We start from the raw sequence: 26,133 nt of genomic DNA on the forward strand, positions 1-26,133 counted from the left end.
GGATGAATACTGGCCAGTAGTTATGAAAATATGAGTGCATTTACATGACTTTATAACGTGCTTTATGTTTGAAAGGTAGCCGGTTTGGCAAGTGTTATATATGTATTGTGTCACTTCTTCAAGGGGCCGCTCGGAACCACAGTAGGCTCAGTAGATCTTAAGAATTGTATGAATGGTATATGTTTTTAAAAAATAGTTTTAGATAGGCGGGTAATGCTATTCAGTACGTAGACTTTCTGAAAGCTGGGAGTTGTAAGCTTCCTGAATGGTAATGGGGCATAGAGACCTGATCAGGGGGCTAAAAGGTGGGGGAACTTTTCACATACCTTTCTTGAAAACTTTGGACTATAACTTAGTAGGAGGTCTGACCTGTATAGTTGTCATTGCATGACAAGATCAATTAGTAAGGCATGTAGCATGAGGTGTGTTCAGTGCTCTAGTTCTCTTGTTTAAACTTGCATCACAAAAGAGCATTTAGTAAAGGCTTACATATGTGTTACAAATCAATGTTTTTTACCAGTTTGTTTGGAGAAGGAAGCTTGATGCTCGATGGCTTTCACTGCTGCCCAGCACTGTGATCCCACTTGAAACATGTCTTCCGTTCAGAAGATTCCATCCAAGTGGACTTTACCCACCCACTCCTCTCCCTCCTTCCTCACCACCCCCCCTTTTTTTTTGGGGTTTTTTTTTTCTGGAAGTGACAGAAGGCTGAACTTCTCACATTTGTCCAAAATACTTTTTAAAATATACTTTGCAAAGCAGAATACATTGTTCTTCTTTAGCTCTTCATCTTCTTTGGCAAATCAAGAAATCTGTTATCTCCAAAGTAAAGAGTAAAATTCTCCTCCTATAGTTGTATAATACTTTCTGTCTTAATACTAGCTTGTTTCTGTCTTTAGCCTTTTATTTAATGTCTTGTGATACTAATTGTCTTCATCTTCTGCCATTTTAGGAAGAGATACAAAAGAAGCGCACGCGTCGTGCTGTGAAGTTTCAGAGAGCCATCACTGGTGCATCTTTAGCTGAGATTATGGCTAAGCGAAATCAGAAGCCTGAAGTACGAAAGGCGCAGAGGGAACAAGCTATTAGGTGAGATATCAGATAAGAGGAGCTATCCCAGGCTTTTCAAAGATTATTAATGTTTTTCATACAAGAGCTATACCATAGATGAACTCCATGTTTTAGAACTTTTCTTGTGGCTTGTTTGTTTGAGGTTTTGTTTGTTTGCTTTTCAATAAATATATGTGGAGGTAATGCTGAGTAATCTCAGCAGGAGTAGCAGCAGAGAAGGGTCTCTTCTTGCCCTCTCACTTGCAAAAATATCACTTTGGTCACATTCCTGCTCTCTCTGGAGTAGTCTCCCTAGAGGATACTGAATGCAGAGGATAAACCTGATACAATGCCTTTCTTGATCCTGGGGAGTTCATACAGTGCTGAGACAATGAAACAGTGACTGGCATACATGGACAGTTGTCACCTTTTTCTATGCATTGACAGGGCTGCAAAAGAAGCAAAGAAGGCCAAGCAAGCAACCAAGAAATCTGCTGTTTCTGCTGCAAAGGTAAGATGCAATAGGTGGACTGAAATCATGAAACCAAACAGGTTTAATGGAAATGTCCATTTGTGTTTGGAAGAAGCATTTGTTCATCTGTTTTTACTTGGCAGTGCTTCGACCAAACTTTTGTACTGCAGTTAAATGTAGCTAAAACAGCTTAATAGAGTGAACCTTTTTTACAAAATAAGTAAATATTATAGCAAAACCAAAATTTACCATATGTGAGAGATTTTTGATAGCTAAAATCTTGTCTGGAAGTGATGTCTTCACTGTATAGGAACTTGGTAACAATGTATTGATAAAAGCTAGCATCTATTTCATTCTTACTTATTAATGAATACCATATGTTGGCATTGTACATGCTGTAAGCTTACTGGTATGTGTGTAACCGTCTGTTAAAAGGATTATAATCTGATCGTAATTCTAACCTGATCTGATTTAAATTGTTAAATTCTGTCAGGAATCTTAAAATACACAGGGACACTTACAGGACTGCTGGTAAATTGCTTCTCTTTCTCTTTTTTACTACAGGCTCCTACAAAGGCAGCACCTAAGCAGAAGATTGTGAAACCAGTGAAGGTTTCTGCTCCCCGTGTTGGTGGAAAGCGCTAATTTGCTAAACTGTCAGTCATGCTGAATAAACATCTGACTAACATTCGTAACTTGTGCCATGTTGTCTTCAACTGTGTGAGATATACTGAAGAGAATTCATGTGTGATATACCCATGTCTGGTTTTGCAGACTGGAAAACATGTTGCCATAAAACACCTGGGGTTTAGCCAATGTGCTGTATCAGCACATGTTTCTTAAGTCTTTCATGAATAACTTAGGTGGCAGGGAAGGTAGAGCTGATGTGTGAGAAGCTGTTCTTGCCTGAAGGACAAAATGGCACATAAATACAAGTTATTCTACATCTATGACAAATGGCATAAAAAGTGGTTTCTAAGCACAGAGATGCCAACTAAATGGGACATGAAGCAGTACCATCTATGACTTGAAAAGGCTAACACATTTGTGAAACACATGTAGCAAGATGGTGGGAGGGGTTGAAGGACTAGGTTGAAAAGGGGAATTGGTGGCTTCACAGACTGCATGGCTGTTATGTGCAAAGGTTCAGATGCAGCTCCTGGGTCGGGAAGTAACAAAATGTTTGCTTGCTGGAGGCTGTTGTCAGGAAGGTGACATCTGTGAAGGTTGAATGAGCTTTATACAATTACTTCATGCCCATTTAGGTTCATATTTAACTTTGTGAATGCAGATAGGTCTTGCCTTAGTAATTCCCCACCCCTAGGGGGCGTGGCCATTTCTTCCATTTTTCACATCAAGTATGTATCTCTGCTTTAGTATTTACACTAGTTAGTATGCCTGGGCTTTGCCATAGTTTTGATGCACAGTAATTACTGTGGTACAGCAGCATCTTCTGACTTACTGGAAGCAAAGGGAAAACAAACCTCTATTTTTTGGACCAGCTACTTCTCAATTTGATGCGCATCTTAGTGCCTCTTGGCTTTCAAGGCTTGCTTTGTTCTCTTCCTACACTAGTCAAGAAAGCAGCTGACCGATTCATAGTTTTGCTTCCTGTACCTTCGGGCTTCAGAAACAATGATTTTGGATTATGGGGTCTATTTTGAGTTATATTTTGGGGGGGGGTTATTAATAAAATAGATCTGGGTCTGGATGAAGGTTGCAACCCATTTAAAATGGGCTGAGTTTGATCATATTAGTAGCATTTGCACAATTATCTTCCAAACAATTATGCTTTTTGCTGTTTGGAAAAAAAAAAAAAAGGGTAGGAGCTACTCATGTTCAGAATTAAATTGAAAGCTTTTAAACTTTAAACTGGAGGTGGAAAGAAGGGAAGGAAAATTGCTCGTTGTAGGGAAGTGAATGTTTAATCATTTAAATAATTTTTAATAATTTTAAACTGAAGACTAAAACCACTGAAAGTTACCTGTGCTGGTGACAATTAATAAAATCGTGGTTGTATCAGCATCTTGTATAAAACATGATACGTAGCATGCATGCTTGCAAAAGTTTTCAGCTAAAAAGCTGAAAAGGAAGATGAGTTTTTACTAACAATCTTGAAGTACTATGAATGATATATAAGAATTCTCAGCTATGACAAATTAATAAATCAGTATATGCTAATGATCTGAGATTTGCAGGCTTTGGCTGCCTGGTGTTACTGCACAGAAATATTCTTAAGATTACTCTTCCTTGAGTTCTCACTCATATGGTAAGACAGAGTAAAGAGTAACAGCCCATAAGGTTACTCCTCTCACAAGCTATGCTTCAACTGAGTGAGACAGGCTGTTGAGAGCAGGGCATTAGCCTCGTGTAACTGCACACTGTTCAGCTCAAACACAGATGTAATGCCATGAATTAACATTGAAATTCTAAGTTTTGTTTACCTAATGCAATGGAATTGATCCCCTATTAATCACAAAAAATGGAACACAATATTTTTATAGATGCACATAATAATTAAGGTCGCAAAGGCTTTCCAGAGGTCATCTGGTCCAACTCTTTTCTCAAAGCATGTCTATTTAGATCAGGTTGCTCAGCTGAGTATCCAGCTGAGCCATGAACAACTCCAAAGACAGAGGTTCCACAACCTCTTAGGTCAGCCTGTTCTAGTATTTGACAATCACCACAGTTTAAAACTAAAGATAAAACCCCCTTAATTTCATGTGTTCTAACCTGTGCCTGTTGACAACGGCTATGTAACTGTGACAAGAGTTTGCTTCCACCATCTCTGTAACCTCTGGTGATGTAGCTGTGGACAGCAGGAAGGTCCTCACCTTTTTAAGGCTGAAAAGGCCTGTCTCACAGCCTCTCTTCATCCCTCGTGCTCTCATCCCTGATAACCTTTGTAACCTTCTGCTGGAGTCGCTCCATCCAGTCGTTATCTTTGTACTTGCAGGGAGATTGCCGTACTCCAGAAACCGTCTTGCAAGTACTAAGCATAGAGGAAAGGTCACTGATGGCTATGCTCCTGGCCAGGTGCAGGCATCCTGCGATTCATGTCTCTCATTACGGGTGTAAAACAAAAACAGGTCGGAATTTGGACAAGGAAAAACAGCAGCTACTTTCAAAAGATTTTCTTTCTTCAGTTTTACAAATCAAAAAGGAACATACTCGACACACCGAGATGTGCTGCTGTGTCACTCTGCCCATGCTCATGCAGCTGCCACCGATTGTGCTGCTCCTGAGAGGAGTGCTCATACTACAGTGTAAAATCACTCTAATTTTCCCGTCTCTCGTACTCCCAACGCGATTTTGAACCTGCTTGTTTCGGAGCTAGCGGTACAGAAGTATTCACTTAATAGCCCCAGCTCCTGATAGGATGGCCATACCCGCTCCCACAGGTTTTGCCCAGCTCTAAGATGGCCGCCCCTAAGCCTTCCGCCCGGCCTTCTCCTTTTCCCGGTCCCAAGATGGTGGCCTCGTTCCCTCTACCAGCTGCAACTTTCCTGAGCTCCCGCCCCTTCCCATACGCGCGGGATTCTGACCTCACTTCCTCTTGTGCAGCAGCCATTTTGTCTTTCCGTTGCTGCTGCTGCCCGGGCTTCTAGCTCCCACCCGCCGCCGCTGGCTGCGAAACTCCAGTTCCCCCCCCGGGCCCGGCTCCCGCCGGACCGGCCTCCCAGCGCCTGGGCAAGGGGCCCGCGGAGGCGCAGGAGGCCTCGATCCTCCGTTGCCCCGGCAGTGCATGCTCTTCCCTGCTTCGGGAGACGACCCCGCGGAACCCCCGGCGAGTGCCGGCGCTTCTCCCCCCCAACAAGGGCCCCCGCTTGTGGCTGATACGGACGCGCCCTGTCCCGTGCGGAGACGCTGCCCGCAGCCACCTCCGCTCTGGGACTAGTGCCTGATCCTCCTGCCACCCGCCGAGAGCGCCTTGCCCTTGCCTGGCGGTCAGCGGGAAAACCGGCGCTGAGGTTGCCCCTTTCACTCCCCCGTACCCGTCTCCCCCTGCCCCGCCATGTCTAGCGAGGAGAGCTACCTGGCCATACTCCGGTACCTGACCAACGAACGGGAGCCCTACGCGCCGGGCACGGAGGGCAACGCCAAGCGCAAGATCCGTAAGGCGGCCGCCTGCTACGTGGTGCGCGGTGGGACCTTGTACTACCAGCGGCGGCAGCGGGACCAGCAGCGCTTCGCCGAACTCGAGGTGGTGCTGCAGGCCGAGCGCCGCGCCCGCCTCATTCGCGCCGCGCACCTGGCGCCCGACGGCTCCCACCGCACCCGCCTGCAGACCTGGCAGGGGCTCTCGCAGAAGTACTGGTGGCGAGGTGAGCGGCGGGGGAAGACCAGCAGAGGCCGGGAGAGGTGGCTGGTGGAGGCAGGGTTACTAGGCGCCGGGCTTGTGGAGGGGGATGTCTGCATGCTCTCCCTAGGGAAAGCAGTAGGGGACTGTCGCTGTTTTGACTGGTGTCTTGAAACACCTCGTGGTGTTGTAGGCTGCGACCGCGAGTCACTCCTGAACAGGAAGGCCTCGCCTCGCTGTATAAATTACACCTTGGTCTGCACATTGTCCTGTGGCTTCTTACTCAGCAGGTTAACTAGGGTGACCTAGTTAATTCAGCTTTTAACCTCGTAATACCTTTTTCCTGCTACCATGTGGGTGCTGTCCACATTTAAATAACAGGGCATCCAGTGATGGTTTATAGCCCTGGTTCTTGTTATATTTGTTGCCTTCTTACAATGAGAAGCTGAAAAGATAAGACTAATTCTCAGTTGGTTCCTGAGCTGTTAGAAATGGTAGTATATGAACAGCAATAATTCCCAATCAGGGCCATCTTTTGGCTGAGCCAGTGACTTGGTATCTGTATTCCCTCTGGATTTGATGTTCTGCTTTTAGTCTCGTGTATCCATTAAACAAATATCCTGTGTTTCAGTTGGTCAGGGCCCAGTTTCTGTTTGTGCTGCTTCTCTTGTTCTGCTTTTTTTTTTTTCCATCCATCAGTCAGCAAGTCTGTCATTTCAGCTTTAGTTTTCACTATCTTAATTTGGAAGCTTTTTGGTCTAGCTGCGGCCCATCTTTCCTGTACAGATCTCATTGACTTGAAAATCTTCAATGTGAAAAAGAATTTGGTATCTCAAAGACATCCATTCTGAATGGTGGCCTCCTTACCTTTATCTGGGTTCTTGCTGTCTGCCTAGTATTGGGCTGTTCTGGCATCTACTGTTATCCTGTGCTGGAAAGTTCCTAAATGGACCTCAGTATATCTTTTCATCAGAAGAGGGCATTCCATATTCTATATTCTTCATCTTGTGGTCTTATTGGGTACCTTTGTTTGCACAGCCTGTAGTTTCTTATTTCTCTTGCACTGAAAATACTAAAATTCATCACCTGCTTTCAGTTCAAATGTTACATTTCTTACCCGTCTCTCATATAAAACACTGATTTGTCCTGCCGTTACAATACTCTTCTGCTACTAGTGGACAGTAGCTTTGACCCAGTTATCATCCTGAGATGAGTGCCAGTCTGTTGTGTCTGTCTGCTCTGTAATTGGGAAGCAATGGGCTGGAGTGTGGCCCAGTAGCCAAGAAGGCGTTGGATATGTAAAGACCAGAGATCTTCTGTCCTGAGAACTAGTCCCGGTTTCAGATAAAATCAAAGAAACATAAAAATGTTTGAAATGGCCATGAATGTCTCTTGGGTTGGAATATCTTGCGTTGCCTGAAGTCTGCATTTTCCTGATGCTTATAGAGATATGTATGTAACGATAGTGCATTTCATGCTCTGAAAAGATGTGAGCGGGGCAACTTTAACTCTGTATGTCACCCAGGTTTTAGAGCTATGCTACATTTTGAACTATAGAGGCACAGCTGTTATGTATGCTTTTATATTATCCTAGTGGGGAAAAAAAAAAAAGAAAAAGAATTTGGATTGAAAGCCATACACTAAAAATGCTTTGGTACCTAGAAGAGGACCCTGAGCTTAAGAACTATTGAGTATCTAAAATTATTTAGTTTCTCCAGCTAAAGTACTAGTGGGAAATTAATTTATTTAAATCCTAAAATCATAAGCAAGTGATTTAAATTGGTGTTAATAATACGTATAATTGCATATAACACTGTTTGTTCTAATTTTACAAAAGCCTTTAGGCGAGCCTTCGAATTCTTGTCCCCTTCAGTAAGGACAAGCTGAGGTACACTTGCGTGGACTAAATGCAGGACTAGGTTACAGCTTTCATTGCCTTGGGATTCTTAGAGTGAATGTATAAATACAAATATTTTTTGTAGCCTTAAAATTCTTTTAAAAGTCTGCTTGTTATAGTGATGTTTTAAATGTTCTATCTCAAACTAACAATGGATTGCAGTAGTGACACACAGTAACATACAATGGTGTGAGAGAAGCAGAACTGGTAAAAAGAGAAGGAAAAGGGTAGGTGACTGATTTGGTTGTTCTCAGTAAGTGTATAGTACTGTTTTGCTAATCACATATTTAATTTTATGTTTAAGGTAAACGAATGAAGACCAGAAGCTTAATTAAGCTCCACTAATTTTTCTTAGGTATTCTTAAGCAGGTTAAAGATTACATTAAAGAATGCAGCAAGTGCCAGGAAAGGCTAGATCGGTCTAGATCTCTGTCAGATCCTTCTGAAATGCTGGAGGAACTAGGATTGGATGCAAAATCTCAGGAAGATAGTAATGAAACAGATGATGAATTGAGTAACATGGCGTCAATTCCAGCTGCATCCCCAAAGCCTATGAAGAAGAAGCCAATAGCAAAGCATGAACTTGTATTTGTAAGTACCATTGTTTACATCTGAACGTATGTAAGATGGTTGTTTATGCGTTCCTAGTCACATACTTATTTTCAATTGTTGTGATAATCTTGTAGTAACAAGATGATGTAAATTTTTCCAGAGATACTCAATATGTAGGAGCGGATTACTGGTATATATGAAATTTATTACAGTATGTCATCTTTGGAAAATAAAATCACCCTGACTTCTATTAATATGTATAGGACCCAAGGGAAAATGAATGTCCAAAGTAAAAGTAGTAAAGCATCACATACAAGATTCTCATGGAATCTGTATCTGTTCCTTAATAAATGATGCTATATGTATATATACAATTCCCATTGATAACTGGGGGTTCATATACATGTAAAGACCTTTGAATCTAGAAACAATTTCAGATTGCAGCATTGAAAAATATGGTCAAAGAACTGTTTGAGTATCCATGTTTTCCCATTTTTCCAGTTTTTTAACTGTGGAGGGAGGGAGGGAGGGTAAACCTTGATGCATTTAAAGAAAGAAAATAATGGTAAAGTTAAGCTGTATATTATACAGGCTTGAAATGATTGTACGATTGCAGAGAATAAACCTTTTATGTATTTCAGTGTGAATGCTTAAAAAGGCACAGTCCAAATGTAATTAAGTTCTCATAATGTTGTTTATGACAGGTTGACAGTAAGGGCCTTGTGAAGCAGTCATCTTCCAGACATTGTCTGTCAGTCTTAAACCAACTGAATCAGCAGAGGCTTTCCAATCAGTTCTGTGATGTGACTCTGCTGATAGAAGGAGAGGAGTACAAAGCTCACAAATCTGTCTTGGCAGCCAGCAGCGAGTACTTCCGAGAGCTCTTCATTGAAAAGGGAGCTGTCACTAGTCATGAAGCTGTAGTGGATCTGTCAGGTGAATTGTTGTGGGTTTTGAAGCTAGAAATCATAATATCCTTAGTAAGGCATATGGTATTTGATTCAGTCTTTTTTTGAGTGTTCAAGACAGCCACATATTTTATCTTGCCTTTTTCTCTCTTTTAATCTCGAAGTATTTTGTGTGTGTTTTAATTCTAAAGTGGTTACTCTGGTTTTGCATAATCTGAACTTCCATGTTGAATGGACATTGGGATTTCATCTTAAAATTTCTGAGAAGCTTTGAATTGATTTTTACCTTGCTTAGGTATGTTTCCTCCTTGTATAGTCACAAACATTAAAAAAGGGAATATAGTCAAATGCATGAATACATCAAGAGGGCATCTTGACTAGCTTGTTGGAGAGCTGTTTAGCTGTATGAATACTAAATTGTTTTCTGTGCCTGTGAAACACTATTATACATGTTTCTGCTTATTTCTCAGACCTTCTGGTACCTTCAAGATAGGAGACCATCCTAAAATAAATGTTCTAAAAATAGCTTTGTAGTGATGAAGAATACTGTGCAGAGCAAATGCCTACTGCCTTGCTTTTCCATTAGCTTCTCAACTGTGTCTGCATGAACAATAGACATGCATGAATGATAGATATCTAGCATGATTGTCCAGAAGGTACTCAGAATTAAATATCTGATTTACAGTTTACAGAACTGTGGAAAATTATACCAAATGCTTGGTTTTAAGCATTTTTGTCTATAAATCCATATCTTTATTTTTCTCATTAGTCTCTTTCTTGTCTTATTTTTCTGCCATGCCAGTTGTTACTTGAGTCTGGAATACTTTCTGAATGTAGCATGTCCAGAAAGACTTAAGTTAAATTAGGGTTATATTGTGGCTCTCTCAGCATCTCGAAACACTCTCCTAGAGAATTTTATAGAAACTCTGTTCTACTTATTGGAAAAGTTGTGTAAGCTTACTTCCACATAGAAAATACACAACGAGGATGCTTTTGTGTAAATTGCTATTAATTGAGTCCCAGTGGATGTTACTTGCAAGGGTGTTTCGCTCTAAATTTCATCTTAATCATATCAAAGATGAATTGTTGTATCCTTCATGGGATATTTTGATATAATTCGAGGTCATCAGTGTTTGTTCTAATCTCTTGTTTTATTCCTTGTAGGGTTCTGCAAGTCCAGTTTCCTGCCTCTTTTGGAATTTGCTTATACTTCAGAACTAACCTTTGACTTCTGTAGTATGGCAGAAGTTGCCATGCTTGCCCGGCACCTCTTCATGTCAGAAGTCCTCGAAATTTGTGAAAATGTGCACAAACAGATGGAAGAGAAGCAAATTACAGTGTACCAAAAGGGAGATATTCAAACAGTAGAGTCAATGCAAAATTTAGCAGAGCACACTGAAGTTGAGATGCAGCCCATGGATGGTGCTGAGCAACCTGAGCTCACAGCCAGTGAGGTGCCAGTAGCTGTGAACAGAGTTTCTTCTTCTGCTGGGACAGAGGAGGCAGCAGCACCCCAGCCTGACCTCCTGCCCCCAGAGCCTGCAAAGGCCACTCCAGATGATCTTCCAAAACCTGTGGAGCAGTGTGAAACAACTGAAAATTACGTCAAGATACAGCTGCTGGAGAGCATTGCAAACAGCACCGTGTGTGTTGTAGAGGCGGAGCCGTCGGCTACGAAAGTCATGGACGCACAAAGTCAAATGGAAATCGAGACAGATCAAAATGAAAGTGGTAAAGAAAATGTGGACACAGCTTCTGAAGGCTCCTCAGAAACACTCAAGCAGACATGTGGCAGTCAAAGTAAAGAACAGAGCATCTCAGATTTACAACCAGAAAGCCAAGATGGTACTTACAAAAGCAAGCTACGTCAGCGTTCTGTTAGTGAAGGGGGCTATATCAGATTGCATAAAGGAATTGAAAAGAAACTCCAAAATAGAAAGGCAAATCCTAAATCTGCAGTACAGCAGGTATTCTATCTGTTTTCAGGCCTTTGTTTCAAGACCAGTCTGAAAGGACTTTGCTGTTTCCAAGCACTGTCTGGGAAATGTTTTTCTTTATTAAGCAATTAACATTACTAAAAAAAAAAGTAACTTCCAAGATGTGACAGTTTTGCAAAGCAAGAAGAACCCTAAAACAGACCAAACATTGGCACCAAAATTTTTTCCATATTAAAGATCTTTAGAATGCTCAGTGACCTTAGCCCAGCTTGAGTATTTTCCCACAGCTTGGTTGGACAGAAGGTGTATCTTCTCCCTAAAATTCTTCAATGATTTGGAAATTTAATTCTTAATTAGCATGTGTGTATGTCAGTTGTAGACAAATACATTTACCTATTAGAAAAATGAGACCTATTAGAAAAATAGACCTGTGAGTTCTATTAAGACTTGAAAACAGAGCACTGGGGATGAAAAATTTGACATCCTAATTAGATCTTAAGACATAGTCATGAGTCACATTAATGTAGTCCTTTGGATTGTGGTCAGTTAAAAAATGTTCAGAGAGCACTGATATTAGAAACTCTGGCAGTTGGACATATCAAGTGTTTAGTAATTGAACTAGAATTTTTGAGGGGAGAAGAAGGGTGGGTTTGTTGTTGTTATTTTGGGGGCTTTTAAATTAAGTGGTGGTCTTAAGTCTTTTCCTTTCAGGGGGTTTTCCTTTTCTAGTGCCAATGAGCAGCTGATATCATCTCACTGAGCATTGATACATACACCTTTGTGACAGTACCTTTTGTCTTACTCACTGCATGTCAGCTAAATTTCTAAATCTGAAGTGTTAATTTCCAGGGGTGTTCTGTGAGACACTTACATACTAGAACCACTAGTCCCCACCAGAGGGATAGTTCTTTATCATTACAACACCCTTGTAAATAGAAATTGTAGCATTAGTCTACTTTCACAGATGGACAAGTTAAAACCCAGGTGTTAAAACAAGCACAAGCAAAATAGTTGAGCAACCTATATACGATGGTTGGAGGACAAAGTTTTTTCCTGTTTTGGGAGAGGGAATGTCTACCTTATCCTCCTGTTACCTTACTTGGCAGTTTTTAAATCTGGCCCCTTGACAGATGAGGTCTGCAGACAGTGGCTGCCTATGGAAAAAAAAAAAATTGATTTACCTAATTGCTCAGAATTGGGAACTCAGGTTTCTGCTTTCCTAACTTATTTTATGGCTCTTAACATTTTTGTCTCATGTATCCCTCAACTCCCCCTCCATTGTACTGGATGTCATATAAGTACTGAGAAGGAGACGCTCCCAGTTTTGGTGCTGGGAGAATAACAGGAAAGAGAGGCTGCGGGAAAAATGCTGCTAACTTCTGAATTACAGTAATTGCAGTTGGCATGGAGATATTTGGGAGGAAATACGCTTTGTATGAACAGATTATTTTCCAAGCTCTTACTAATAATCTAGTGAACAAAATTTATTCTTGTAGCTTCACAATTTAGCAAGTTTGTGTCAGTTTTCAGAGCAACAGCAAAATTAAACAAACAAAAAAAATTAAGATGTTGCCCCTGTATTAAGTTTCAGTTTGGCTTTGAGATACATGGAAGGGCTGAAGGGCGAGAATGTTTGCAAAAACTGTTAAATACCTTACTTGTTGAGAGAACAGGAAGAGGAAATGAGGATACTTGTACTTTTTTCCCTTGCCTTGTTCTCAGAAACCTGAAGGGAAGATACCTGATACAGGAAATTTCAGCCTGGTCACTTACAGTTTGACTTTTAAAGAAGTTGACAGCAAATTTCTACAAAGGAAAGCAAGATTAACAGCTCCAGGCAGCACTGACAATATTGCCTAACAAACCCACAAACCACTAGTAAAGCTGGGATGTTCTAAACTAAAAAGAACTTCGCTTAAATACTGCATTTTTCTTAAAGGTTCTTAATAACTCAGTTTTTGCTGGCTCGTAAAAATTAATTAGGCCACATTTTTTAATCTGGTGACTTTTGTAGTAAAGCAAATGTAAATGCTGATAAGGGAAGTTCAGGAAAAGGTTGGAAAGATTTGATTCATAACATTGTGACAGGCAGTACTTTGTAGTAAATCTGTAACTTGGCTCTCACTTGGCAGTTACTCAGGGATGAATAGTTAGTTATCCGTGAACCAGTAGGTCATTGTCTGCCTATAATTATAATCAGTTTATGGTTTCAAAACAAGACCAACTTTTCACCTACCATGAGATCTGTAGTTCTGCGTGAACTTAAACAGGGTAACTTTCTTGCAACTAAGTAAACTGAGCAAAACCAGATGCAGTTATAGTAACACACAGAAACATCAGCATTCAGTACTAATTTGCAGAGAAAGTATGAAATAGTGTAATAAAGTTCATTCAGGGGTTATGTTTTTCCAACTTAGGTTGCCATGAAGCTGGTACAAAGAGGGAAAAAAATGAAACAGCCCAAAAGAGACACTATGGAAAATAATGAAGTAGAAGCTCCGCACAGATGCTCAGAGTGTGGAATGGTGTTCCAGCGGCGCTATGCACTTATAATGCACACACTGAAACATGAAAGATCTAAAGATTATAAATGTCCAGTAAGTTGGAGGTTTCTTGTTTATAAACAATTCATTCAGTAACAACATTAGTAATTATTTTTCTTGTATTGTTTTGATACCTGTATTTATTTTCCTCACAGATTTCAGAGACGGATGTGGGATCTGCATGGGGTGGGGTAAAATATGGTGCAGCTGCATGGCCTGACAGCACCATGTGATGTGGGAGTATGCTTGCTCTCAAGACAGTGCTGGTGTGTGCATTACTTTTAACCTTACCAGTAAATTTACAACTGTGTTTAGATTAGCCTAGAAGTTAGCCTTGCTGGGAAGCAATCAGTGGTTCTGTCAGTAGCCATTACAACTATTAATTAACCTGAGATAAAATACCAGTTGGAGTCAGGTCATAGGCCTAGCTAATCATGTTAATATACTTAAAAACTTTGAATACCTTTTTTGATAATTTTTGAATATTAAATGTGAAGTAAAGTTGTAATATTTTCTTCACAGTTGTGCAAGAAAGAATTCCAGTACGGTGCCTCACTGCGAGCACATCTTGTCCGGCACACTCGGAAGACTGAAGTGAACCCTGCAGCTTCCAGTGTAGAAGAGACAGGTGCATCTTCTGTGAAAGGGAGAACTAAACGGGAGTTTATATGTGATATATGTGGGAGAACTCTACCTAAGCTCTATTCTCTCAGAATACATATGCTCAAACACACAGGTGTAAAACCACATGCATGCAAGGTAATGAGAAAGTCCTTTTACTCTCTGATCAGAGTAGTAATATTTTCTTGCTATTTTAGTATTGACACTGTGTCCTAAAATTTAGATTAATTTAGGTAACTTCGGAATGCATTCCTGATAAAAATTCTTGTAGTCCAAGAGTGAGAAAACTAGAATGAAATTGAATCAAGAAAGTTCAGAATTCAGTATCTAGAAGAGTGTCTGCAAAATCTGGTGCAAAATTATAGGTTTGGCTGTTCTGATTCCCAAGAAATACAGGATGTTTTGTTGTGTTTAAACACCTATTACAAAATGTGTTTGTTTGGTTTGGGTTTTTTTGTTTTGTTTGTTTGTTTGGGGGTTGTTTTTTTTTTTGGTTTTTTGTCATCCTATTACACTGGAGATGGATTTTTTTTTTATTTTTTTTTTTTAGGTTTGCGGAAAGACCTTTACATATAAGCATGGATTAAAAATGCACTTGGCTCTTCATGAAGTACAGAAACAGTTCAAGTGCGACTTGTGTGAAAAGTCTTTCGTCACGAAAAGAAGTCTTCAGGAGCACATGAGCATTCATACAGGTAAGTGATGAGAAAGAAGACCCTTCTACTTTGGTTGGCTATTGCATGCTGCTGAAACTTTAACATTGCTCTTCAGTGACAAAGGAACTGTTTGAAAAAAATAAATAGTAGTTTCTCCTTTTTCTTCTACCTAGTCAGACAACTGAAATAAAGGTAAGTGGTCATTTTACATTTGTTTTCTGGCTTATTTTACCATAGCTTAATGTTATTATGCAGATGTTCTACGCAAGAACAGGGAATCATGGTTGGTCTGTCCCTATGTTTTTATGTACATATTAAATGCCTCTGTCATTTCAATCAGACAAAGATAGGCAACAGGCTGGAATATTCTGGAGCACTTACTTTCAGCCTGTCCTTTCAGAGGAAAACATGCCAAGTTAAATCTCTGAGAATCTCCATATATATTTTATGAGATTTGCTGTACTAATACTGAAATTTTATCAAGCCTGGTACCTTGAAAGATCTTAGCATGTGAAAGATTACAGTAATTTAATACAAGCAGAGTTTTGAAATTGTAATATGTAGGAAATGTCTGTGTTTCTTGCTTCCCTAAGTTGGGCAGAATTAACGATAAGAGACTTTTTGTTAAGATAATTTGTTCCAGAAATGAAGGAATTTATACTAGTACTTAGCATTCTGAAATGAATGAGTTGTAGCAGAAAACTTTTAAGATGTTGTGCCACAAATTCAGGATGCAGGCCATCCATAACCAATACTGCGTTGCTGGAGAAGTTGCATATTATATGAATACAGGCAGTTGGGTATTTTTCCACACAAGAGGGCATTTTTTTAGGCTGTTCACACTCCTTGAGTAATTTGGTAGCTGCAGTGTTGTACCTGTAGTTAAAAGTGTGCGATAAAGTAATTGCCTGTAGTATGGGGAACAAACAAGAGGAATTAGAGATGTGTGCACGTCTGTGGGGATAAGATACAATAGGTATCACAGAAACATGGTGCAATGGCTCCTGTGGCTGGAGTGTTGGAATGGAAGTCTACAGGCTCTTTAGAAAAGCCAGGCCCGGCAGATGGGGAGGGGGAGTTTCTATTTATGTTAGGGATAGGCTGGAGAGTATGGAACTCTATCTGGGGACAGGTGAGCAGTCAACAGAGAGCTTATGGGTCAGGGTTAAAAGAAGAAAAGCTATGGGAGACATTACTATGGGGATCTGTTACAGTCTGCCTGATCAAGAGGACTCTGTGGATGAAGTGCTCTATAGACAGATAGGAACAGCCTCACACTCGCAGGCCCTTGTGCTCACGGGGGACTTCAGCCATCCTGATATCTGTTGGAGGGACGGTATGGCCCAGCACAAGCAATCCAGGAGGTTCCTTGATTGTGTGAGAGAGAACTTACTTCTGCAAGTAATAGAGGAGCCAACAAGGAGAGGTGCCATGCTTGACCAACTGGAGGTGCTCACCAGCAGGGAAGGACTGGTTGGAAATGTGACAATCCAGGGCAGCCTTGATTGCAGCGATCATGAGATGGTCAAGTTTGAGATCCTCAGGACAGTGAGAAGAGCGTGCAGCAACCTCACTGCCCTGGACTTCAAGAAAGCAGACTTTGACCTCTTCAGGAACCTGCTTAGTAAGGTTCCATGGGATATAGCCCTAGAGGGCAGGGGGGCCCAAGACTGTTGGTTGATATTCAAGGATCACCTGCTACAAGCTCAGGAGTGTTACATACCAACTAGAAGGAAGTGCAGCAGGAGGGCCAGGAGACCTCCTTGGATGGATAAGGAGCTGCTGAGGAAAGTTAGAGGGGAAAAAAGAGGCTTATAAAAGGTGGAAGAAAGGACAGGCAGCCTGGGAATAATGCAGGGATGTTGTCTGGGAAACTAGGGACCAGGTTAGGAAAGCTAAAGCCCAGTTAAAATTAAACTTGGCTAGGGATGTTAAGGATAACAGGAAGGGATTCTATAGGTACGTAGCGAATAAAAGACAGACTAGGGACAACGTAGGCCCCCTCTGGAAGCTGTCGGGAGAACTGCCTACCCTGGATTTGGAGAAGGCTGAGGTTCCTAATGACTTCTTTGCCTCGGTCTTCACGGGCAAATGCTCTGACCACACCAACCAAGCCTTGGAAAGGAGATGCAGGGACTGTGAGAATGGAGACCTTAAGACCACAGTAGGAGAGGATCTGGTTCTATACTATCTTAAGAACCTGAATGTGTACAAGTCCTTGGGATCTGATGAAATCCATCCGCGGGTCCTGAAGGAGCTGGCAAATGAAGTTCCTAAGCCACTGTCCATCATATTTGAAAAATCATGGCAGTCAGGTGAAGTTCCCAATGACTGAAAAAAGGGAAATATAACCCCCATTTTCAGGAAGGTGAAAATGGATGATCTGGGGAACTACAGACCAGTCAGTCTCACCTATGTGCTTGGCAGAATCTTGGAGCAGATTCTTGTGGAAGGCATGCTAAGGCACATGAAGAACAACAAGGTGCTTGGTGACAGCCAGCATGGCTTCCCTAAAGGGAAATCCTGCCTGACCAATTTGGTGGCCTTCTATGATGCGGGTACGGAACTGATTGACAGGGATAGAGCAGTTGATGTCATCTACCTGGACTTGTGCAAAGTATTCAGCACTGTCCCACACAACATCCTTGTCTCTAAATTGGAGGGACATCAATTTGATAGGTGGACCACTCAGTGGATAAAGAACTGACTGGATGGCCGCATGCAAAGAGTTGTGCTCAATTGCTCTATGTCCAGCTGGAGACCTGTAACGGGATCCTCAGGGATCGGTGTTGGGACCGGTCTTGTTCAACACCTTTATCAGTGACATGGACAGTGGGTTGAGTGCGTCCTCAGCAAGTTTGCAGATGACACCAAGCTGTGTGGTTCGGTTGATACACTGGAGGGAAGGAATGCCATCCAAAGGGACCTTGACACGCTTGTGAGGTGGGCTGATGTCAACCTCATGAAGTTAACCCATGCCAAGTGCAAGGTCCTACACCTGGTCGGAGCAGTGCCAGGCACAGCTACATCTTGGGCATAGAAGAGATTCAGAGCAGCCCTGCAGAGAAGGACTTGGGAGTGTTGGTTGATGAGAAACTTAACATGAGCCGGCAGTGTGCGCTTGAAGCCCAGAAAGCCAACCGTATCCTGGGCTGCATCAAAAGGAGCTTGACCAGCAGGTTGAAGGAGGTGATCCTGCCCCTCTACTCTGCTCTTGTGAGACCTCACCTGGAGTATTGTGTGCAGTTCTGGTGTCCTCAACATAAAAAGGACATGGAACTGCTGGAACAAGTCCAGAGGAGGACCACGAGGATGATCAAGGGGCTGGAGCACCTCCCGTATGAAGATAGGCTGAGAAAGCTTTGACTGGTTAGCCTGGAGAAGAGAATGCTGCATGGACACCTCATAGCAGCTTTCCAGTATCTGAAAGGGTCTTTTAAGAATGCTGGGGAGGGACTCTTCATTAGGGTCTGTAGTGATAGTACAAGGGGTAATGGGTTAAAACTTAAACAGGGGAAGTTTAGATTGGATATATGGAAGAAGTTCTTTAAGGGTGTTGAGGCACTGGAATGGATGTTCCAGGTAACTTGTGAATGTTCCATCCGTGGCAGTGTTCAAGGCCAGGTTGGTGTTCAACTTCCCCCATGGCAGGGGGGTTGGAACTAGATGATCTTAGGGTCCTTTCCAACCCTTACCATTCTGTGATTCTATGATTCTAATTTAGAGGTGCTGCTTCCCCCTCTGTGTATTACATTGGCACATACAAAATGCACTTAAAAATTCCATATGTGTGTAATTAAACCAGTATCTCTTTGTAACATGGGCACTTAGAGAGATTATATGAGGGAAAAAAAAAAAAAACACTCTTGCAAAGCATTCTGAAGATATGGAGGCCTTCCTTTTTAACATGTTTTGGTTTTTCTTTTTCAGGTGAATCCAAGTATCTTTGCTCCATCTGTGGAAAATCTTTTCACAGGGCATCAGGACTCAGTAAACATATAAAGAAACACCAGCCAAAGCCTGAAGTTCGTGGATATCAGTGTACTCAGTAAGTTGGTTGGTGTATTTTTGGTGGGTTATTTTTTTCTTGCCATTAATGATGCCAGTAATGTTAAAGATTAAAAGCATCTCCTTGTAGCATGAAAGTGTTCACTGGGCTGGAATAAGACTTTTAAAGCATAATATAAAAAAATTCACTTTTGTTACTAATTGAACCAGAGAGCAAAAGTGTTTTTTTTTTTTTTTTTTTAAACTGTTACCTAGCTCTAGTTTCATACACTTGTTTTCTAATGAGTGTGTTTGCACTTGTAGCTGTAATCAGTAGTGACGTGGTTTTAAAGCTCCCGTGTTGGACAGATAGGGAGGTAAGCTCATAGGCAAAAGGCTGTTGCAAGAAGGGTTCTTGCCACCTTTTAATGTGATAGCTGGTTTTAGTTTAATTTGAAAATTTCCTGTGCAATCTAGATATGTACTGCAATTTACACTTGTTTAGTGAACAGCATAAATTAAGACTCACTGACAACTGCAGTTAGCTTGATCATAAATGCATCCATCAGTGCTATATGGTGTTACGTGATGAAGGGTTGCAGATGGTGAGGCAAAGATGTCTGAAGAGCAGAATTTCTTTCAAATGGAGAAAGCATGTCTTTGATTTGACTGACCTCTGTAGTTTCCATACCAGGATGAGCTAGTGATTTGTAATTTCACATAGTTGTACTATGTCAAGGTGGAAATGGAGGAAAATTAGGAGTTCACCTGGATTTAGATGTATGCAAGCAGCAAGCTAAAGAATGAGCATCACTAGTTTTGGATGCTTGCTTGTAGGATTCTGAATTGTTTTTTTTTAATTTCTAAAAGAATACTTTTGAGCATTACAAACAACAGATCCCGATTATCAATAATTAATCCTCACTGGTTAAGAGAAGAAACAGCTGCTGCCATAGGAAATTATGAGGATCATATAATACAAATTTCTGATGTCTTCCAGTTGGTTTGCCTTTCATTATTCCCCATAAAAGTAACAAGAAGAATATAGTTACCTGTAACAGACAAAAGTGTTTCAGAAGTCCTCAAGTTACATTCTAGACTTTCAGATAAGCTGCTGTTCATTTTAATTTTCTGTAGTTTGGAAAGAGATCGTGCTGATGATGCAGTCAGTGTTGTCTTCTCAATGGCTTCAGTTGCCATTAATGAAGAGGGTTCCAGTGCCTCTGAAATCAGGATCACCAAGATCTATCTTACATGGGATGCTAAAACGTTTACTGTTACAGGTGTGAAAAGAGTTTCTATGAAGCCCGAGATCTTCGGCAGCATATGAACAAACATTTAGGTGTGAAGCCATTTCAGTGCCAGTTCTGTGGAAAATGTTACAGCTGGAAGAAAGACTGGTATTCTCATGTCAAGTCTCATTCTGTCACAGACCCTTATAGGTAAGAGGAAATTCTTTTAACAACTGAAATATACTAATCAATATGAAGTTATACGTAACTACAGCCAGTCAACAAGGAATTTCTAGTCCTTTGTTAAAGTACCAGTTGATTGATGTTTACTGGAGTCTTGAGAATGGATGGGTGACTTCAGATAGTGTGGTCCAACTGTTAACCTGCTGGTACAGTCCTAGAACTAATACATACAAAATTGTAAGAGAGTAAATATAATTAAGTTAGAAATGCTTTATATGTGATCTCACTTTTCTGGAATGGTAAGTGGAAGCTTTGTGGCTGTGAATAAGAGAAAATGTAGCTCCATCCAGCAAGATTATTTCTAATTACGGAGCATAATTTAATGGGACAGTGTCCCATTAAACTTTGTCTACTGTAATTAAAGTGCATTTTAAAAAGCATAACATAAGCATAGCATAATGGTTTCAATAGATTTCTCAACGCTTTTAGGTGTAATATATGTGGTAAAGAATTTTATGAGAAAGCTTTGTACAGAAGACATGTAAAGAAAGCCACACATGGTAAAAAAGGAAGAGCAAAACAAAATCTGGAACGAGTTTGTGAGCATTGTGGAAGAAAATTCACGCAGCTCCGGGAATATAGGAGGCACATGAACAATCATGAAGGTGTGTAGAAAACAAGTAGCCATGACATCCCCCAGTCCCTGAAAACATGGAGAAAGGGGTAATTGTTTCTTGTAGTCTATGTATGTCTTGTGTTGCAAGAAGTATGGAAGTTCTAACAGATATAAAGCAGTTCTAACAGTTTTATGCTTATCCTGGTTAGTTAACTTGCTTCCAGTAATTCCCAGAAGTTGGGATCTTCCTAAAGCTGCAGTTGCACACAGGGACAGTGACAATTTGTCTTTCTTAGAACTTTAAGAGGAACTTTTTAAGTGATTAAAAGATGTGTATCTGGCAAAGAATTGGATGAGTAAAACGTTTCCCAGTTTAAAAGGTGCACACAGCTAATAAAATATTCTCCAAACAGCAGAATGACTGGCCTGAACTTAAGAAAAGGACCACTGTTGGAAATTGGCCAACTTCTCGATTTATAAGAAGCAGCAAACTATGTGATTGGGGAAAATATGAAAACATTTGATAATTAAAAAAAAAAAGGGTGTGCATTTTTACTTTAGATGTGAAGTGTGATATTTGAGTATTTGGTTGTTCCAGCTGTGTTGGAAGTCTAGATACACTCTCATCTCAGGGAAAAAAAACCCACTTTTATGAAGCACGTGTCCTTTTAAGGAGCTGTTATGAGTGAATCTAATAGCTGTCTCGCTATTGAAATAGAGATTTTGTGTTTGTTCCTAAACAGAGAGTGTCCTGTAATAGATACCTAGCTTAAGTCCACAGTAACTGTTGTAGAGGAAAAGCCATCACTGAAATAGTTTATCACCACCCATATGCCTCGTTAGATACTGCAGACCACAGAGCTCAGACCTGATAAGGGAGAATAAAATTATACAAGTATCAGGTGCAGTATCTGAATATACGTGCTGTGGAGGAGGAGGGGAAAAAAACGCTAGGTGGAAAAAACTAAAATAAGTGCTAGTGTTTGATGAGAGGTTGTAGAAACATTTCTAGTCACCCTTTGGCTCTGTAAATCTAAGTGCCAAATTCCGTGAAGTAAACCATGATTTCAGAAAGCCATCGCTGGCAAAAAATAACTAGAATTTCATTATGTGGTATGCACTTAAAATAGGTGAGAAGCTGCACTAAAAAGAATATTGAAAAGAGAAATTTTTTAGAAGTAAAAGGCTAGATTGAGCAGAGCACTTGTGGAAAATTTTTCCACTGAATGTAAGATTTTGTGCTTGCATTATATTGTAGCATAGAAATGGCAAACAGGATCTCCTGCTTACATGGAAAAAGTGAAAGGATTTCTTCTATCCTTTTATACTGCTGTTCTCCTGTTGCTTCTTATCAACACTCATGTTTTTATGAACTCCTGACAGTGGGCTTTTCCTTGCTTTCCCTTTGAGAGCAGGTGTGAAGCCATTTGAATGTCTCACCTGCGGAGTAGCCTGGGCGGATGCACGTTCGCTGAAGCGCCACGTGAGGACACATACCGGGGAGCGACCGTATGTCTGCCCAGTGTGCAATGAAGCTTACATAGATGCCCGGACGCTAAGGAAGCACATGACCAAGTTTCATAGGGACTATGTACCCTGCAAAATCATGCTGGAAAAAGATACTCTTCAGTTTCATAACCAGGGGACACAGGTGGAGCACGCCATCAGCATTTTGGCAGCAGACATGCAGGAACAGGAAACAGAGATCAGAGTTGGTGGTAGTGAGATTGAGACTGTGGTAGTGACAGGAGAGACACTCGAAGCCATCGAAGCAGTTGCAGCTACCGAGGAATGTACATCAGTCTCTACTCTTTCTGACCAAAGCATCATGCAGGTGGTAAATTATGTATTAGCACAACAGCAAGGACAGAAAATGGCTGAAGCGATGCAGGGCATCGAAACTGTAGAAGTGGAAGTGGCCCATGTTACAAAGACAGACTGAATATAGTGTACAAGAGAGCAAGAAGGGTGAGGTCTTACGATCTGTGAGAGCCAAGTATTTAACTGGTTATCCAAGGCTTACCATGAGGCCTGTTTTCAAATGGTTAATCCCCAGTGCTGAACGTTTTGGTGATGAGATACTGCACCATATACTATGGGGAAAATGTTAAGATGCTTCAGTGTGAGCCAAGGCTCTGAAGGCTAGGATTTCTGCACTGGCTGTAAGTATGAAAATAAAAATACTGTTTTCTGTGTCATGGAGTAAGTATCATGCTGAAACTTTTAAAAAATGAAAAAACATTTAAAGAGCCTGCACTAAATATTAGAAATGCACAGTTACTGGTGTCTTTACTTCTGTTTTTACATGCATTTCAAGTTTTTGAGTATATTGCCTATATTGGATGCTGTCTGTTTACTCCCCAAGACACGGGGATGGCAGAATGCTTCATGCAGTGTGAGCTTCATGCAACATACAGAAAATCCGAGGCTTTCCTTTGGGTAGATGCACCAGTGGCAGTGTGAATCCCAGTTTTGAAGAACTTATTTAAATTCCAGGTTGTGGGTGGCAGGTCCAAGATTCAGTACGATGTTTTGCAGATAATGGGCAGGGGTCTACTGAAGCCTGAGGAAGTGGTTTTCTGGGACAGACTCTGAGTTTCCATTGACCAGATGACAGCCTGCTGCAGCGACACTGCTTAGAGAAGTGAACTGCTTTTTATTTGTGGGCAAGGTGCTTACACTTCAGCCTCTGTGCATAACCATGTTCAGTTTAATGACACCTGGTTGCATAAATGAAATTATCACCTGCATTGTTGTAGGCATCCAGAGGACACAATCTAATGATGGATGTTTCTGATTTTGCATTATATTTAATATAGAGACTCTCAAATTAAAAAGGTGTAATGGGTTCCTACCTGGACTTCTTTGGTATATTTATAGTCACATCTGGTATTGAAAAGAGGAGCCCTGCTAATTCCCAAATGAAACATGTAGCAATATCAGGATAGATAACTATGAAAATGCTAATATGGGATAAAAATCAAATTTGTCTCAAAACTACCAGTGTCCAGAAGACCTTATTGCTGCTACTGTAAGAAAATACTTCTAGGACAAGCTAATTACCCAGTGCTGCATCACATAGATGGAAAAATTCTCACTGGGTGTTCCTGTGAGTAAGCATGAATCACAGCCTTGCTTGGCCCAAGTGTAAATGCCCCTGATTTAATACCATGAACAGTGCACATCTGAATCTGTACAAGGTGTGTATTCCTTCATTGCTGGTTGCTTAGGTGTTTAAGCAAGTAGCATATCTGTCAGGGTAACTGAGGGTGCTATGCACATGAACAAACAAGTGTATTTTTTAACTTGTTCTCAGTCTATAGTATTATCAGATGTTTTGCAGCTTTGACAGCAGCAAGGTACCCAAGGAGCCAGAAGCCTGTGATACTGCAGGATGAACATGCATATAACTGTTCTACCCATGAAATGGATCCACTGAACAAAAGTGAAGCAAACCCTATGAGGAAGCAACCACCTCATTTGAATTAGTATTTCTGCCTTTCATCTTATGTGACTATTTCAGTACCTGTCTACTAAATTACAGAATGGACTGTACTTTTTACACTTTGCAAGCATGTAGATAAGCAGTTGTTGAAAACTTTTTAAGCAATATGCAGCTGGAGTTCCTGTCTGGAATCCGAATTAATCTGTAGATGACCATTTCAAAGGTCACAGTCTTCCTACAGAGAAGTAGTTATTTATGCATCCTGCAGCCCTTGACAATTGTGTTCTAGTTACCTAATGGAGTAAAATTAAAATGATTAATAATAAAATACAAATACTGCTAGCTCTGACTCTTAAATTTTTGTATGCACAAGAATCTGGAGACAGCCATCCTGCTTAAATTAAACTACTGCCATTATGTTGAAAACTTTTAAAAGAGCACTAGGTAAACTTCAAAGCTTACTTCAGGGTTTGTATCTTACAAATAATTATGTATTACTGAAGTGAGGAAATGTTCAAAGAAAAATAGCTGTAAATAGTGCTGGAATGTTATTTGTGTATTTACTGTGTTACCTTACAAAAGGAATATTATTGGCACCTTAATGGAATCTTTGGTGCATTTATTTATTTGCCCAACCTATGGAAGAAGCTGAAGTGAATATGAATTTCACAACCTTGTTTACCTACTGTAAAAAAGCTTTTTTAACTGATGTGATGGCCTGCCATTTGACAACTATAAAAACAATAAAACCAAACAAATCACAACTAATCTTGTTTCCTTAGCAAGACTTGGCCAGGAATGTCAAAGCTGACTGTTGCAGCACCCCTTTCCTAGCACAGTGTGCTTTACCCTTTCAGAACAGCATGAGGTAAGTAGGGAGTGTCGCTCTTCGCTTTGCTGTGCCTGTCCATGTGAAGTTGCTTTATGTTTTCCTTTGAACTTCAGCTCGTAAATTAAGATGTTCACTACTCTTCTGCAATCTCTCTGAAGTCAGGCTGCAAATACACAATTAATACTATTTAATTTTATTTTTAAAAAAATAAAGTTCATGAGAAGTGTCCTTTTATAAAGTATTCCTGGTGAATTCCTGTACATAATGGATTTGATTTGTACATTCTGCTGTTTTTATTTAGTGTTAGAGGTATAAAGTTATGGTTATTTCTGTCATTAAATAAATTGAGCTTTGCCATGAATTACTCTTTCAAGCAATTTTTTTTTTTACAGGAAAAAAGTGTTACAGAATTATTTACTTCTCAGGTATTTATGTAGATAATGTTTGGTCTGAACAGTTATAGTAACACCTACTTTTCAATTTTTGCTTAAGGCTCAAACCATTAACTTGTATGAGGAAAGGAAACCTGCTGCCCTCCTAAATTGTGTCAGACCATGGCTATACAAGAGCATGATTTTAACCAAATGCATCCTGAAATCACTTTGGCTGCCAGACCTCTTAGTGGATGATGTGACCCTGCTACCCAGCTATACCCAGTTTAGTTTGCTTCATGTGTTATTTCTGTTGGCTTGGGTTTCTGCACAAGTCTGCCACACCAAGCAAGCATCATACGGCACTTGTCTTGGGATGAATATCTGAACAGGCAGGAGCTGTTGCCTAGAAGTTGTCCTCCAGCATCATTCTCCTGATGGAAAGATGAGCTGTACAGCTGCCTCCAGGCAGGAGAAGGAACAGTCTCCTGTGCTTTTCTGTTTGCTGTTAGAGCAGCTTTAAGGCAAGGT

The 26,133-nt window shown here is 40.7% G+C and overlaps 2 protein-coding genes and 1 long non-coding RNA gene across 4 annotated transcripts in view; 2 read left to right on the forward strand and 1 right to left on the reverse strand.

Moving 5' to 3' along the window:
* Window positions 1–2,217, forward strand: part of RPL24 (ribosomal protein L24) — a 4,174-nt gene extending 1,957 nt beyond the window's left edge. The window contains exons 4-6 of the mRNA XM_065676511.1: window positions 953–1,089; window positions 1,498–1,561; window positions 2,087–2,217. Coding sequence (XP_065532583.1) covers window positions 953–1,089; window positions 1,498–1,561; window positions 2,087–2,167 — 282 coding nt within the window. The 3' untranslated portion in view covers window positions 2,168–2,217. The remainder of the gene's footprint in view (window positions 1–952; window positions 1,090–1,497; window positions 1,562–2,086) is intronic.
* LOC136013134 (uncharacterized) lies at window positions 661–5,953 on the reverse strand. Its single transcript, XR_010612154.1, has 3 exons — window positions 5,559–5,953; window positions 4,357–4,514; window positions 661–3,604 (listed from the first exon to the last, which is right to left on the reverse strand). It is a non-coding gene; the product is annotated as an uncharacterized LOC136013134 (long non-coding RNA).
* ZBTB11 (zinc finger and BTB domain containing 11) lies at window positions 4,969–25,592 on the forward strand. 2 transcript variants are annotated; one of them, XR_010612152.1, is made up of 12 exons: window positions 4,969–5,847; window positions 8,075–8,310; window positions 8,976–9,207; window positions 10,344–11,146; window positions 13,534–13,713; window positions 14,182–14,418; window positions 14,831–14,975; window positions 18,867–18,984; window positions 20,207–20,365; window positions 20,828–21,003; window positions 22,370–23,116; window positions 24,287–25,592. XR_010612152.1 is itself a non-coding variant. In XM_065676499.1 (11 exons), the coding sequence occupies exons 1-11, from the start codon at window positions 5,538–5,540 to the stop codon at window positions 22,894–22,896; spliced, it is 3,123 nt and encodes a 1,040-aa protein (XP_065532571.1). In that variant the 5' UTR covers window positions 4,969–5,537; the 3' UTR covers window positions 22,897–25,592. The 2 variants fall into 2 exon arrangements, 1 of the variants encoding a protein (XP_065532571.1); XM_065676499.1 differs by having other exon boundaries at window positions 22,370–25,592.
* Window positions 25,593–26,133: the final 541 nt, after the last annotated feature.

The sequence above is a fragment of the Lathamus discolor genome, chromosome 4 (assembly GCF_037157495.1).
Source record: "Lathamus discolor isolate bLatDis1 chromosome 4, bLatDis1.hap1, whole genome shotgun sequence".
NCBI lineage: Eukaryota > Metazoa > Chordata > Aves > Psittaciformes > Psittacidae > Lathamus > Lathamus discolor.

Coding starts and splice junctions, on each gene's coding strand:
- ZBTB11 (XM_065676499.1), top strand. CDS start 5,538: ATGTCTAGCGAGGAGAGCTACCTGGCCATACTCCGGTACCTGACCAAC. Junction 8,311..8,975: donor CAAAGCATGAACTTGTATTT/GTAAGTACCATT, acceptor TGTTTATGACAG/GTTGACAGTAAGGGCCTTGT. Junction 20,366..20,827: donor TCTGTCACAGACCCTTATAG/GTAAGAGGAAAT, acceptor CAACGCTTTTAG/GTGTAATATATGTGGTAAAG.